Source organism: Equus caballus, chromosome 15 (assembly GCF_041296265.1).
Source record: "Equus caballus isolate H_3958 breed thoroughbred chromosome 15, TB-T2T, whole genome shotgun sequence".
Lineage (NCBI taxonomy): Eukaryota > Metazoa > Chordata > Mammalia > Perissodactyla > Equidae > Equus > Equus caballus.
Window position 1 is genome coordinate 34,308,867 of NC_091698.1, and position 16,245 is coordinate 34,325,111.

The 16,245-nt window shown below is 45.8% G+C and overlaps 1 protein-coding gene across 1 annotated transcript; it reads right to left on the reverse strand.

The window, feature by feature from the left end:
• Nucleotides 1-11,377: 11,377 nt before the first annotated feature.
• GNLY (granulysin) lies at nt 11,378-15,703 on the reverse strand. Its single transcript, NM_001081929.3, is given in 5 exon segments — nt 11,378-11,548; nt 12,653-12,821; nt 13,952-14,053; nt 14,528-14,631; nt 15,613-15,703. Coding segments are annotated over 5 exon segments (438 nt in total). The 5' UTR covers nt 15,665-15,703; the 3' UTR covers nt 11,378-11,537.
• Nucleotides 15,704-16,245: the final 542 nt, after the last annotated feature.

The window sequence follows — 16,245 nt, forward strand, 5'->3', positions numbered from 1 at the left end:
TAGCAACACACCTGTGCAGCCCCTGGACTCTGACCATTGCTCACATTGTGCTCTAGAGCACCAGAGTTGAGAGCATTGCCCCAGGACAGGGACCATCTCCTGCTGACCCACAGGCAGTTCTCTAGAAGTCTGTTGAGTAAACTCCAAGGTTCTCACCTGAGTGTATACGAAAGCCCATCTTACTTAGGGGTAGGCAAGCCCCTAGAACCAGGAATCCACATTTCCTGATTCCTGTCAGAGAAATGTCTTCCTATTCAGAAGTACGGCAGAGACAGCACCCACCTGTCATTACAAACTGGGCAAGATATTTGACACTGTTTGGCCACACAGCATCTATTCCTGCTTCCTAATTTCACTCTAATGTCCCTTGGGGAATTATCTGACAGCTACTGTGTGCAGTCTTGGAGGACAGTAATCCATCCCGGGACCCATCTTCTCACTTCAAAAACCAAGGGGTCACCCAAGTGTCCTGCTCCCTGACTTCCCTCTCATTACCTTAAAACAACCAAAGGCAGGCATCTGGTCTAGGCTTGGCCAGTTGGGTTTGCTTTCCTAGGAATTTGCCTTTGGAACAAAAAACACAAGGACAGAGGAATGGTGGAAGTTCATTCGTCCCAGTGACCACAACTGGGCCAGATCATGAAGCTGTCCCTGCTTCTAAGACCTTCTGAACTGCCCAGCTCCTGTCTGTTCAAGCTCAGTTCTAGGCCTTCCCTTCCACCCGCTGGCATCCATGGCCACCCAATCACTTCCTTTTTCTTAATTTTAGCCCAAGTCAGTTTCCATTGCTAGCCGTCAATGAACCTGACCGATACAGCAGCTCATCTTGAGGAAAAATTCCTCATTTCCCTCCCCTAGGGAAGGCCAATATGGGGCCAAAGGTCAAATGTGATCCTCCTACCCCCGGGAAATGAACGTCCCAAGACTCTTAACCAATAAGAAAAGAAGTTTATATAATTTATTAGCCCTAACCATTGCCAGCTGGCAACTTCTGATCAGAACATGGAAAACCTGAGTTCTCTTGACAAAGTTAGGCTCTCTGTTATGAAAAGGGCAGGGCGGGGAAGGAGGAATTTCAAGTGTTTGTTCACCTCACAAGAAAAGCCTAGTGATTACCTACTCTCTATTGCATCAGTCCTCGGATTCGTGCTGGGGACATTGCAGGGTCAAGCTCGCTGCATCATAGAATGGAGAAAATGGTCAACATGGTCAATTTCTTTGTTTTCTTGTCCCTAACAATTTCCAGTTGTGTGCAGAGAATTCTGGTCCCACTGCTCCTCAAGGACACGTGCTCAGTTTACTTACTATGATGGGCATTTACCCCAAGTGACAAGAGAACCCAAACCTCCATCCCTTGGAGAAAGGCTGCGTTGTGTGGAGGTAGAGCCCAGACTGCCTGGGTTCGAACCGCAAATCTGCCAAGGCTGTAGGACCTTGGACACGTCGTTTAATCTCTCTATGCCTCAGCCACCATGTTTGTAAGACTGGCTTTAGAGTCGATAATGCTGAGCAAGGACTCAATCTACTTGCTGAGAGACAAAAGCCAATCCTTCAAGAGGCAAGGCAGTGGAGAGAGAAAACTTTATTTAAGTGATGAGCTAGATAATCAGAAGATGATGGACTATCATCCTAAAAAAACCATCTTAAAGGGGAACTGATTTGGAAATGACTCATATAAGGCAAATGACACCCGAGGCTCAGGAGTGTCAGGCATTGGATGACCACCGACCACTGGGCGCCTCTCTGTAGACAAAAGTATTGGATCTGCTGAATGTGACATTCCTGAGGAGTCTAAAAAAATATTAGTAATTTTCTTATCAGGGAGAGAACGAACAGTTTTGGCTTAAATCTCCTGCTAACAAATCACTCTCTCTACTGGTCTCTGACTGGTTACTGCTTAGCTTGCCTACGTGCTGTTTCAAGCATTTCTCCAAAGCACACTGTGAGAATAAGAGTGTGTGTGGGGTGGGGGGCGGTGGTTAGACATGGAGTCTCTCAAGGTAACTCGATCTTGTCAATATATGGGAAGCATTTAGAATTGGAAACACAGTTACCCTACATCACTGTCTTCTCAACCTTGCCATGGCATCAGGTCACTGAACAAGCGACTAAACAGCTGACAGAAGCCATGTGACCTGCCTTCTCTTGTTTATCTGCAGCTACACTCGTCAAAAGAAACGGAGTTCCACTCCCAGCATAACAGCGTGAGGTGCTCCATGGGCCCACTCCACAGAGAAATTGGAGAAAATTATTTTTAAACAATCATTTAAACTCTCTAGAAATTGACCTAAGTGCATAGAAATATTTATTCAAGAAAATCTACTAAAACTTAGTGAGTTTTAGTAAGAACTGAGAGTAGAACTGAGTAAGACAAGAGTCTGTGGTACATGACCCAAGACCCACCCATCGACAAGACGGAAAATTCACTCCAGGCTGGTATAGACAAGAACACAGGGCAGAAGGCTATCTTCCTGGGAGGTACAAGACATAAGCATTTTTCATCCTGCCTGCAGCTACTTGTTGTGGAGACTAAGTACCAGGTGAGGGCAGCTAAGAGGTGGGGGCTGTCTTCCGCTCAGCCTCCACTGGCACGACTGAAGTTATGCATTGATTGTGGCACGGCTGAGGAAACTGGGGCCACAGTTTCCTCTTGTTCCAGTTCATGGGCAGGGAACTTCCACCAGGGGATGTCAGCCAAGGAGACCTGAGTCTGCTGCCTCCCCATCTCTGAGCACTCAACTCCGTGAATGGGGGTGTCACTCAGAGAGAAGCACATCATTGTCCCCACCCCCAGCACCAGAGCCTTGCCTCAGAGATTTCCTCCAGGAGGGAAAAGCAGGCTACAAACAGAGAGCTCCAAATCCCTCCCTAAAAAAACTGACTTCATTTGCAACAGGGAATGGAAAGATTCAAGCTTCAGGGTGCTCTCACAAACAGTGGAAGTTGTGGCCAAAGACATTCGGAAGGAGACTGATAGATTCATTGGAGATATAGGCTAAACTGTTGGCTGGTTAATTTGCTGGAGAGAAATGGGGAAAGAGACAGCTGTGAAGAGTCCACCTTGGATGAGAACAAATCTCGAACACTGACCTCAGGTACTACCCCTACAAAGGAGCTCAGATTTAATTGGATTCCACTGTAAAGAAATTTATGCCCTGGGGCATTGTTGAGAACAATAGAGCAACCAGCCAGGAATTTGTGGCGCGTCACAGCTGGATGTTGTTAGAGAAAGAGACAAAGACATCCCTGCCAAAACCACTGTCATCACAGGGTAATTGTGGGTGTACTCAAGGCTGCACCCCTTGAGGTGCAACATTAGAGGCTTCACACTGTAGGGGGTGGAAGGACTTCACTAAAATAACCCAGCCAGTCACCAAACAAGCAAACAATAATGTGCCTGGGGAGGGGGGGACCAGTTTCCAGATTTGCTACAATACATCATCTAAAACAGTGAGTTTCCAACAAAAAAACTACAAACATAAAGAAATAGAAAAGAATGACCAACATGGGGGAAAAAACAGAAAACAGAAACTAGCTGTGAAAGCAACCAGATATCAGATTTAACAAAGATTTCAAAGTAGCCGTTCTAAATATGTTAAAAAAACTAGAGAAAACCATGGTTGAAGAAACAAAGGAAGGTTTGATGACAATGTCTCATAAAATAGAAATGTTAATAAAAAGAAATATTTAAAAAATCAAATGGAAATTCTGTAGTTAAAAAGGACAGTAATTAAAATGAAAAATTCACCAGAAGAGTTCAATAGTAACTTTGAATTAGCAGAAGAAAGAATTAGCAAACTTGAAGATAGATCAATATAGATTATGCAATCCCAAGAACAGAGAGAAAATAGAATGAAGAAAAATGAACAGAGCCTCAGGGAATGGTAGGACACCATAAGTGCACCAACATATGCATAATACAAGCACTAGAAGGAGAAGAGAGAGAATGTAGCAGGAAAAATTTGAAGAAAAATGTCTGAAACTTCCCAAAATATATTGAAAAACAATCCACACATCCAAGAAGCTCAACAAATTCAAAATAGGATAAACACAGAGAGATACACAAATAGACATATCATAGTGAAAGTGCTGAAAGCCAAAGACAAGGAGAAAATCTTGGAAGCAGCAAGAGTAAAACAACTCATTACTTACAAAGGAACCTCGATAATCTTAACATCTGACTTATCAGAAACAGTGGAGGCTAGATGGCAGTGGAGTAACGTATTCAAAGTGCTCAAAGAAAGCAATCATCAACCTAAAATCCTATATCCAGTAAAGCTATCTTTCAAAAATGCTGGCAAAATAAAGACATTCCCAAATAAACAAAAACTGAGAGAATTTGTTGCTAGCCACCCACCTTACAAGAAACGCTAAAGGACATTCTTTAGGCTGAAAGCAAGTGACCATTGACATGGCAAAACAATGAGGCAAGATAATTATATGATTATAAAAGACAACATAAATGTGCATTTCTTCTCCTTTCTTCTCTTAACTGATTTAAAAGCAATTGTATAAAACAGCATGTATATAATGTATTTTGGGGCTAATAATATATAGAAATGTAACGTATTTGACGATATCACAAAGGAGGTAGATGGGAACAAAGAGGTACTGGGCTGAGGAAGTGACGCTGGACAGTAACTTGAATCCACAGTAACAAATGAAGAGCTCCAAAAATGATTAGTGAGAAGGTTAATATAACAAAAGCTACAAATACATATACGTGCTCCCCTTTCTTTTCTCAGCTTCTTTGAAAGACATAAATTATCTAAAGTAATAATTATAACAGTTTTAGATTTGTGACACTTATAAGTGTAATATGTTTAACAATAATACCACAAAAATGATAAGAATAGAATAAAGCTATATAAGAGTAACATTTTTAAATCTCACTGGATAAGCTAAGATATATAGGGTAAACCCTAGAGTAACCATGAAGGAAATAAGTTAAAAAAACAAATAAATAGTGAAAAAATCATTAAAGAAATTAAAAAATTACATTAGAAAATATTTATTTAATGCAAAAAGAAGGCAATAAAGGAGGGGGTGAAGACACGAGACATATAGAAAACAAAAAATAAAATGTTAGATGTAAATCGAAGTATATCAATAACAACATTAAATACAAATATGTTAAATGATCCAATTAAAGGTAAAGCCAGTCAGCCTGGATTAAAGAAAGATAAAATAAGATCCAACTATATGCTTTCTATGGGAGATATGCTTTAGATTCAAAGATACAAATAGACTGAAAGTGAAAGGATGGATAAATCTATATCATGAAAGCTAGAGTGACTATACTAATATCAGACAAAACAGAATTTAAGACAAAAATTTTACTAAAGATTTTAAAAAAGGCATCTTATAATGATTAAAGGGTCAATCCATCAGGAAGATATAACAATTATAAATATAGATGCACTCAACAACAGAGCACCAAAATACATGAATAAAAAGTGCCAAAAAAGAAGGAAGAAATAGTTAATTCAACATTAATAGTCAGAGACTTCAATAACGGATAGAATAATCAGGCAAGAAATCAACAAGGTAACAGAAGACTTGACCAACGTTACAAACCAACTAGGCCTGACAGACATGCATAGAACGCTCCACCACCAACAGCAAAATACACATTCTTCTCAAGTGCACGTGGAACACTCTCCAGAACAGACTATAAGCCAGCCCATTAAAAAACCTCAATAAATTTAAGAGGATAGAAGTAATACGAAGTATGTTCTCCAACTACAATGGAATGAAATTAGAAATCAGTAGCAAAAAGAGAAATAAGTCACACGGAGAAAGACAATTACCTATGACTTCACTCATATGTGGAAGGTAAACAAACAAAAAAAACGCATAAATACAGAGAACAGATTGGTGGCTACCAGAGGGAAACGGGGTTGAGGGAGGGTGAAAGGGATAAAGGGGCACATGTGTACTGTGTCGGATAGAAACTAGACTTTTGGTGGTGAACACAATGCAGTCTAGCCAAAAATCGAAATATAATGAAGTATACCTAAAATTTATATAATGTTATAAACCAATGTGACCTGAATAAAATAAGAAAACGAAATCAATAGCAGAAAGAAATTTGGGAAACTCATAAATATGTAAGCCATTAAACAACAAACTCCTAAGCAACCAATGGTAAAAAAGAAAATAAAAAATAAATTAGAAAATAATTTGAGATGAATAAAAATAAAGACATATGAACACTTCTGGGACGCTGCGAAAGCAGGGCTTAGAGGAAAATTTCTAGCTGTAAATGTCTATACTGAAAAAGAAAAAGATCTCAAAACTATAGTATAATTTTCACCTTAGGGCTCTGGAAAAAGAAGAGCAAACTGAACCTGAAGCAAGCAGAAGGAAGGAAAGAATAAAGATTGGAGCAGAAATTAATTAAAGCAAGAATAGAGAAACATTAGAGAAATCCAACAGAACCAAAAACTAATTCTTTGAACAGATCAACAAAAGCGACAATTTTAGCTGGACTGACCAAGAAAAAAAGAGAGAAGACTCAAATTACTAGAATCAGAGATAAAAGAAGGGGCATTATGACTGACCTCAGAAAGAAAGAGTTATACTATGAACAATTGTATGCCAATAAATTAGACAACTTAGAATGAAATGGGCACATTCCTAGAAAGATACAAACTGCTGAAACAGATTCAAGAAGAGTAGAAAATCTGAATAGACCTATAACAAGTGAAGAGATTGAATTAGTAATGCAAAAAACTACCCACAAAGAAAACCCAGGCCAGATGTCTTCACTAATGAATTCTACCAAACATTAAAGGAAAAATTAATACCAATTTTTCACAAACTCCCCCCAAAAATAGAAAAGGATGCCCTGAAGCCAGAACCAGAAAAAGATATCACAAGAAAAGAAAACTACAGACCAGTATCTCTTAAGAGTATGGATGCAATAATCCTTGACAAAATCCTAGCAAACTGAATCCAGTCACATAGAAAAAGAATTACATACCACGACCAATTAGCATTTATCCAGAAATGCAAGGTGACTTAACACCTAAAAATCAATGAATGTAATTCACCGCATGTTTAGAACAAACAATAAAAGCCACACGATCCTTTCAATAGACACAGAAACATTCAAAATCAACATTGACAAAATTCAACATCTCTTCATGTTAAAACACTCAACAAACTAGGAGCAGAAGGGAAATTCTTCGACCTGATAAAGGATTGAAAAGCTCAGAGCTGACGTCACACATAAAGATGAAAGACTAGATGCTTTCCCCGAAGGTCAGGACACAAGACAAGAACGTCTGCTCTCATGACTTCTATTCAATATTGTACTGATGATTCTAGCCAGGAAAATTAAGTGAGAAAACGAAATAAAAGCTAGCAAGGTTAGAAAGGAAGATACACAACTCTCTCTATTTGCAGATAACATCATTCTTTACATAGAAAATCCTAAGGAATTCACCAAAAAAGGGAGCAAAACTGAGGTATGTCTCAATACGATAGACCCCCGTTTTGAAAATGACTCAGACTGTCCAACACCAGAGTTCACTGGATCAAAATTAATCAGTGGCTGGAACTAGGCTTATAACCGTATTTTTAGGTGAGTAAAGCTGATTAAACTGACTTGGAGGTTATTTTTGTGTAACTACTTTAAAATCTATATAAAAAGCATGCTAACAGGCTGCACTTAAAAATTATCTTACCCCTTCCACTCACATGGATATCTAAACATGTGGACCACTTTTGAGAAATTTTGCCTTCCTGCTAATCATCTTCTGCAAGACCATATGTAAGAAAGTGCTCGTAAAAGGGAATTAAAATCTCTTCAACAAACGGTGCTGGGAAAACTGGATAGCCACGTGGAAAACAATGAAGGTATACCCTCAGCTTACACCATATACAAAAATTAACTCAAAATGGATCAAAGACCTAAGTGTAAGACTCGAACCTATAAAACTTCTAAAAGAAAACAGAGGAAATCTTCATGATATTGGATTTGACATGATTTCTTGAATATGACACCAAATGTACATGCAACAAAAGCAAAATAGACAAGTAGGATTTCATCAAACTTAAAAACTTTATGCATCAAATGACACAACCAACAAAGTGAAAAGGCCGTCTATGGAATGGAAGAAAATATTTGCAAATGATGTGTCTGATAATGGGTTAATATCCAGAATATGAAAGAACTGCTACAACTCAACAAAAAAAAGTCAAATAATTAAAAAATGGACAAAGGACTTGCATAGACATTTCCCCAAAGAAGATATACAAATGGCTAACGAGCATATGAAAAGATGCTCAGCATCACTAATCATTTAGGGAAATGCAAGTCAAAACCATGAGATATCACCCCACACCCATTATGACGGGTGTTATAAAAAAACAGAAAATGACAAGTGTGGAGAAAGTATGCACTGTTGTAAAACGGTGCAACCACTATGAAAAGCATTATGGTGATTCCTGAAAAAAATTAAAAATAGAATTACTATATGATCCAGCTATCCCGCTTCTGGGTATACATCCAAAAGAATTGAAAGCAGGATCTCAAAGAGATATTTGTATGGGGCCGGCCCGGTGGCTCAGCGGTTAAATTCGCACGTTCCACTTCTCGGCGGCCCAGAGTTCGCCAGTTCGAATCCCGGGTGCAGACATGGCACTGCTTGGCAAGCCATGCTGTGGTAGGCATCCCACATATAAAGTAGAGGAAGATGGGCATGGATGTTAGCTCAGGGCCAGCCTTCCTCAGCAAAAAGAGGAGGACTGGCAGTAGTTAGCTAATCTTCCTCAAAAAAAAAAAAGAAAGAGAGAGATTTGCACATTCAAGTTCATGGTAGCACTATTCACAATAGCCAAGAGGTAGAAGGAACCCAAGTGTCCATGGACAGATGAATGGATAAATAAAATGTGATATATATATATAATATATATATAAAATGGAATATTATTCAGCCTTAAAAAGGAAAGAAATCTTATCTCATGTTATAACGTGGATGAACTTCCAAGACATTGTGCTAAGTGAAACAAGCCATTCACAAAAAGACAAATGCTGTATGATTCCACTTATATGAGGTATGTAAAGTAGTCAAATTTATAGAAACAGAAAGTAGAATGATGGTTACCAGGGCCTAGGGGGAGGGGAAAAAGGAGAATTGTTGTTTAATGAGTATGTGGTTTCAGTTTTGCAAGATAAAAAAGTTCTGTGTATCTGTTTCACAACAATGTGAATATACTTAACACTGCTGAACAGTACATGTAAAAATGGTTAAGACAGCAAATTTTATGTTATGTATTTTTTTTTACCACAATTTAAAAAACAGTGTCCCCTGATGATAGGAGACAGTTCAGCTCGCAACTCTATGGCACGAGCACTTCTCCTCGAGAGAACCGTCAAACCTCCAGATGCAGCAGAAGTATTTCATGTCGACTTCCTAATTCATCACCCAGCATGCTAAAAAGACGCGTACACGGGGGATACAATTTAATAAAATTAGTAATTTTCACTTCTTTTCAGAACAGAGGCGATTTAGTGTGCCGGGTAAATTTAAGATAATGTTATGAGCATTTTTGAGATTTGAGTTGCTTGAGGCAGGTGTCTTATTTCATTTGCCTACCATTCTGACGCCAGGATCTAACACAGAGTCGGGACTTCGTCCAGGGTTCTGGGAGAAGCACTGGAGGGTTCTCCCAGCAGAGTGAGGAGAGGGGGTTTGCGTTTTTAAAGGCCCTCTGGCTGCTGTGTAGAGAAGGGATTTGGAGGAGCGAGTGGTGGTGGGGGGGGGAGGCGTCTGGAGGCCACTGGGGATCAGTTGTGGGGACCTGGCCAGGCTGACTGAGGGGGCTTGGACTAAGATGGGGGTAATCCCAAATTCCCGGGAGACAGAGTCGTTTGCTCCAGATTGGGTCAGGGGTCTAGAAAGTGGCCAGGAGGGAGGGAGGTCACATGACACAAGCTCGGCATCCGAGGGCTGCCCCCATGGATGAGAGAGGAAATGTTAAACTAAGAAGGGACTCTGGTTGAGCAGGTACCGCAAAAGGAGTCTGTGTTTGAAGCCAGTGCACTCCTGCTCCCTTCTGAGAGGTTACCAGAAGCTGGCTTGGTCCTCTGCCCTTTCTTGCTTTTATTCCTAAGAGTGAGGCCACCTCCCTATAGTGCCATCTTTAGATGTCCGTGCTGACCCCCATTGTGCCCTGGTCCCATCCTCTTCCTTCTCAAGGCCTTCCTTGCTGCCGTTCTCCCGGCTCTGTTCTCTCCCTTCCCCCTGGGCCATTCCCATCAGTATGGGAACCCTTAAGCACAGACCCCACCTCTAATTCCACATGGCCTCCAGCTCTACCCCATTCCTCTCCAACCCTTTACAGCAAACCCTTAATAAAGCTGTCCATATCTGCTGACGTCACATCCCCACCTCCTGCTCCGATGAGGTGGTGTTCCCCCAGACGCTCTTCCAGCAACAATATCTTCCAAGATTTTCCTGTTCATTCTCAACCAAGTGATGAGGACCAGATGGACCTGCCCCAGCCCCAGGGGTATGCCCTGACTTGGCTTATGCTAATCCGTGTATCCCAGGCCCCTGGACATAGTGACTGGTTCAAGATGGACACCTGACCCATTCAGGCCCATGAGAACTGAGGCATGTCTGATGGAGCTCCTGGGAAAGAAGCTCCCTTTCTCTTCCAAGAGAGCTCCTGGAAGAGAGGCTACCAAACAACTCTCTCTCCCTCCTGATGACAGACTGCAAAGATGGAACGTTTTAACCTGATGCAGCCATTTCTGCGGCCAAGAAGGAAGCTAGCCTGAGGTCCATTTCAGTCTACTGAGGCGGGAAGAACTGAGAGAATATCAGAGAAAGCAGACTGGAGCTCTGGTGACACCACAAATTTCTGGATCATTCTGTGCCTGAGGCTATCTGTGGACTGGTCCATTATTTGAGCCAATAAGTTACCTTTTTTATTCAAGCCAGCATGGGCTAAGACTTGTGTTGCTTGCAACCAAAGGATCCTAAAGAATACACTCTGCCAAAACAGCAAAAGAGGCTGCCTGCCAAGAGAAGCAAAACGATGAGTGTCTGTTCCTTATGACCAAAAGAACTCGAACTCTAACCCTGCGGGTCTCCTGAACGGGTCTAAGAGGGTCGTGGGGTGTATGCACCATGGACTCCAGCCTCCTGGAGCATCACGTGGCTCTAGTGACTTCTAGTGTAAGTACTTCACGACTATAAGTGTGAGAGCTGCAAAGGTGGTCTGTTCACCACTAAATCCCCAGCATCTAGAACAGTGTATGGGACATACAGCAAATGTTTATTGAATGAATGCATGAGTCACCCGAGCATGCCCCGGAGCCCCTCCCCTCAAATCCACCCATGGAAAAGAAACTGCAGCTAAGACCTTGCATGACAATTTATTCTCCTGAGACGGGAAGGCACTGGAAGGGGTTAGATGAGAGGGACGGGAGGGTAGACTCCGGACTCAGGGAGGGAGGAGCTGGGGAGGTTGCTGGAGTTTCCATGCATCTTCCCCAAGGCGGGACCAGAGTTCCCAGAGGCTCAGATGAGACCTGGAGTGGAGAGAAGAGCCAGCTGTGGGCAAGTGTGTGAGGTCTCCGGGGGAAACGGGGACTCAGAGCCACCTGTCCCTGCTGAACACACCCAGAGTCACATCCTGGAAACCTGTGTGGGTTGTGGGGCTTTGAAGATAAAAGCCACAGGCTCCAATGGCAGGAAATGATGGGGACCTCACACGGGCTGACCCACATCTGTCAGCATCAGGTCCTGAAGCATCAGTGAGGGCTAGGCGAGCTACCACAGTCGTTCACAGCTCCATCTCCTGCAGCCATGGCCTGTTCTCTCTGGGCACAGCCTGGGCAGCGCTGGAGGAAGAGGCGAGGAGAGCCATCCCCGCCCGGCAGGATTCTCACACCGAGCTCTCAGGCCCCTAGTATCATGGAGAAGGTTGTGGCCTCTGCTCCCATCCCCAGGGACCTATGCTGAGCTGGGGTGTTGGAGCCTGCTCAGGGCTCTGCCGCCTCTTGAATATCCCAGTCAGGAGGCATTTCCTTGCCGTCAAGCTCTTTACATAATGATCTCCGTCAATCCTCATTCCACCCTCAGAAATACAGATTATTATCCCTCCTCCACAGATGAGGAAACTGAAGCTCAGAGAAGGCAAGTTACCTGCCCAAGGTCACACAGCTGAGGAGAGAAGGATTTTACCTGATTTTACCCCAGACAATCATCAGGCCCCAAGCTCTTAAGAGTATTTCTCAAAGCTCTTCATGATTATGTCTCAAACATTTCTAGCTAAAGCCCACCTACCCAACTTCTCCACAGGGTTGGGAGTAGGGGGAGTAATGTGTCATAACAAGGAAGCTTCTAGGCACACACGTGAGCTGCCTATGAAGTTCTCCATGACAGATCAGGAGGGGATCGGAGCTTGGAGTCTTTGAACATTCCATTTTGGAATATCTTCCACTGCCATCCCAGTGGAGAAGGATAAATCTGATAAACCCAGGGCCAAGGGTGGGCCCTGCAGTGCCAAGATGCTGAGCAGGTTGGGGGAGCAAAAAAAAAACATGTCTGTGTTTTTAAACCATGTTGCACATTCTTGGGGAGGCTGTCTGAGGCCCTCCAGAATGAGTCCTTGCTGTCACCTCTGTACTCACCTGCTTTATGTTTGCATAGCTTGATGTCCACGCAGACTTCCTGGGGCTTTTTGCCAGCCAGGATGTCCCTGGAGATGAGACGAAGACACGTCCTCATGATCTTCTTGCAGGCGCCTCTCAGGAGCCCCAAATTCCTGCACACCCGGGATGCAGCCTCGTTGATGGTGGCCTGTAGCAGCGGCACCAGGATGGGACAAAAGAATCAGATGAGCCCTACCCAGCTCTGTCACCCTATAGAACTCAGCAGCTCTGGGCCCTGGGCAGCTCTGGTGATGAGAGCTGGCTGAGAGAAGCCAGTGCCAGCTAGCTGTGGGAGCTGAGACTGGAGAGACAGGGCTCGGCCCCAACTCCCAGTCCCCAAAGCCCTGGCCCAAGCCTGGCCAGTAGGGGCTTTTGAGAGACAGACAGTTGGCCTTGCCAGAGTCTCAGCCCCCTGTACACACGCGCCCTGTTATCTGTGTGGAGAATGGAGCCCACGGCTACGAGACCCACATTCAAGGCTCTGCCTACATAGTTTCCTGGGTCAAGGGCCTGGCTGGGGCGCTCCACCTACAGAGGGTGTGTGGAAAGGTCGGGAGGGGGTCAGAGCTTGGAGCCTTGGCACATTCCATTTTGGAATATCTTCTACTGCCATCCCAGTGGAGAAGGATAAATCTGAGTACCCAGGGCCGAGGGTGGGCCCCACAGTGCCAAGATGCTGAGCAGGTTGGGGGAGCAAAGGAGAGAGATGGAGAGAGAGTGAAACAAGGGTTCTTGGTAGTGACACATCCACTCATTAAGCACCTACTCAGTGCCAGGTGTGGAGCTCAGCACATCCTACCCTCTGGCTTGTTGAAAAGGCATAGGCAGCTTGGGAGGTAGGGGTCATCATCCGTCCCATTCCGCAGATAAGAAAACTGAGGCTCAGAAAGCGTGAACGATTTGCCCAAGCCGTGCAGTTAGGAAGTGGCAGATCTGGGATTTATCAGTCCTGACCCAGGCCCCCACTGGAACCAGCCCCTCAAAGCTCTGTCTTGGACTACCTTCTTTGGGGACAAGTTCCCTTTGAGAATTTGATGGGAACCATGCACACTCTTCCTCCCACTTTCCCTCTCCTACAGTGTCCCAATTTCACGGGATTCTCTGAAGTCCATCCACAGACACTGAGGGGCCCACAGAGCCCCTGCTGGGAAGCTCTGGCGCAGCCGGAGGTCAGACCCTCCCCCAGCGCCCCGCTCCAGGCCAGCTGTGCTGGGTGCTCTGGGCCCCTGCCCATTCCCTTGAACAGCGGGCAGAAGCCTCCACCAGTCCAGGCCTCACCTCATTGGGCTGCTCTCCCACCAAATCCTCCAGCTTCTGGAGTATCTTCCGACAAGACCAACAGGCGATGCCCTGCCGCTCTCTTTCCGTCAGCAGGTCACCCTGTCAGGAAAGGAAGTCCCTCGAGGTGGTCTCTCAGACACCCCGAGAGCCCTTGGAAGGGCCCCAGAAAGGGGCCCTTGGGTGTTTCCGAGGCCGGCAAGATCATCTACGATCTTTCCGCCCTTAAGGGCCTGAACCAGACTGGCTGGCCCCTGCCCACCTTCTTGCTAGTCTTAGACGGGCTGACAGACCCCGGAACCTGTCCCCACACCCACAACACCTTTCCCAGCCCAGCACTTGCCCCTCTTCTGTCCTCCGGTCAGACCCCAGAGGACCCTTTTGGGGAGAGCCCAGCCAGACTCTTGCAGCCCCTCCAGTCAGGAATGAGTGTGAATAAAACCAGCATCTTCAGCTCTCAGCCCTGCCTCCCCCTCCCCCATCCACTGGAGATCCCCAGCCCTCGCCCCTGGCGCTATACAGGGAGGAGAGAAAGGAGAGGTACTGTGGGAGGTGAGCAGGAAGCCAGCTGTGTACCTGGAGGTCCTCCTGAGTCAGGCCCTGGCAGAACTGCTCTCCATCAGACAGGTGGGCTGTCGCCAGGTCGTAGCTCTCAGGGTTCAAACCAGAAAAGGTCAGACCTGGGGAAGAAACAGCATCAGCATCCCCCCGCAGGTGGAAGGAGAGGGAAAAGTCAGTTCTCCTGGCTGGTGGGGAGCCCAGGAGGTGACTGGGGCCCAGGACAGGAGTGGGGCCTTGTGAGGAGTCCTGGAGGCCTCTCCTCCCACTCTGCCCTGGGGCCGCTCTGAGCCACCCTCAGCCAAAGACACAGGCTCTCAAGTTCCTGCCGGAAAGCCAAGAGGAAGAGACTCACCTCTCCCCGACCCATGCACCCCCTTCCCATCTCTCTGTCTCTCTCTCTCTTTCTCACACACACATACACACAAACACACACACACACACAAACAAACACACACACACACACAGTTTTAGGGGTTCGTCTCAAAGGGAACTTCCTTCTTCTTTCAAGATATTCTCTTTCTGATTCTTTCTTTTTCTCTTGCCTCCCAAAAAGAATTCATGTCAGGTGGCCCAATGCAATCCACCCTCCCTTCCAGAAGTGTCTTTACCCTCACTAAGCCCCTGGAGCTCACAGTGATGCCAGGGACTGGGTGAGAGGAGGGGTGCAAGGAGCAGGAGGTGAGCCTTGAGCAGTGAGAGGTCCCCCCTCGCTCACAAGCCCTGTCATAATCCTAGCCCCTGTGGGCCAGAAGAAACATCAGACCCACTGATGAGGGTCGACGACCTTCATGACACAGATGGAGAGGCAGAGGCCCAGGAGGGAAAGGGGGACCCAGGCCACACAGCATGATCAGCAGAGCTAGGATTGGAGCCCCGGCCAGGGCTCACTCCCTTCCTACTAGCTGCCTCTCCCCGTCGGCCAGGTCACTGACAGGCTGGCGCTGAACCTGGCTCTGAGAGAAAGGCCCAGCCTCCACGACGGTGGCAAGAAGGCTGGTGAGGTCCTGGAGACCCAGGGAGCCTGTGGTGCTCCTGCTCGGGGCTCACCAGGCAGGGCCGGAAGGAGCTGTCAGCATCTGCACCAAGGGGGATGTCCTTACCTGGGGTGCCCAGGAGCGCCGAGGCAAGGAGCAAGAGGGCCCGGGAGGTCATGGTGGGGCAGCTGCTGAGGCGCCCTCCACACCCCATTTTATGGAGGCTGGGAACCCGGCTGGGTGACCTGGCCAGGTCCTTCTCCCGGCCACCTCCCCATGTCACTGGGTTTACCACAAACACCAAAACCAATCTGTGGAGAAGTAGGGGGGAGGAGTAACACGTCAGAAGTTCCATGCCCCCCATCATCTCACCTTCCCCCACCCCCACACTACTAGAACTTTCTGAGCTGAGAGGGGTTTGCTGGAGGGCATCAGAGGCCATGGTGCCCACTCTGCCCGGGATACAGTAATGGAAGGAGAAATCCCTGCAACTGAGGGTCAGGCAGGGCCCTTGGCTACGTGAGCATCCAACCCCTCCGCCCCTTCTCTCCCTCCTCTCCTGGGGTCTCAGCTGGTGTTCCTCCATCACATGCCTCCTCGTATCCCTGCTCCCGCCGCAGCCACTTAAGCCAATGTAGCACAGATTTAGCCGGATTTAGAAAAAGTCCCAACTCTCCATCCTCCTTCAGCATTCTCTCTAATTACTGCACCCCCTTCCACCTCCCCAGCAATCCCATCATCAGCTGAGTCCCAAGCTTC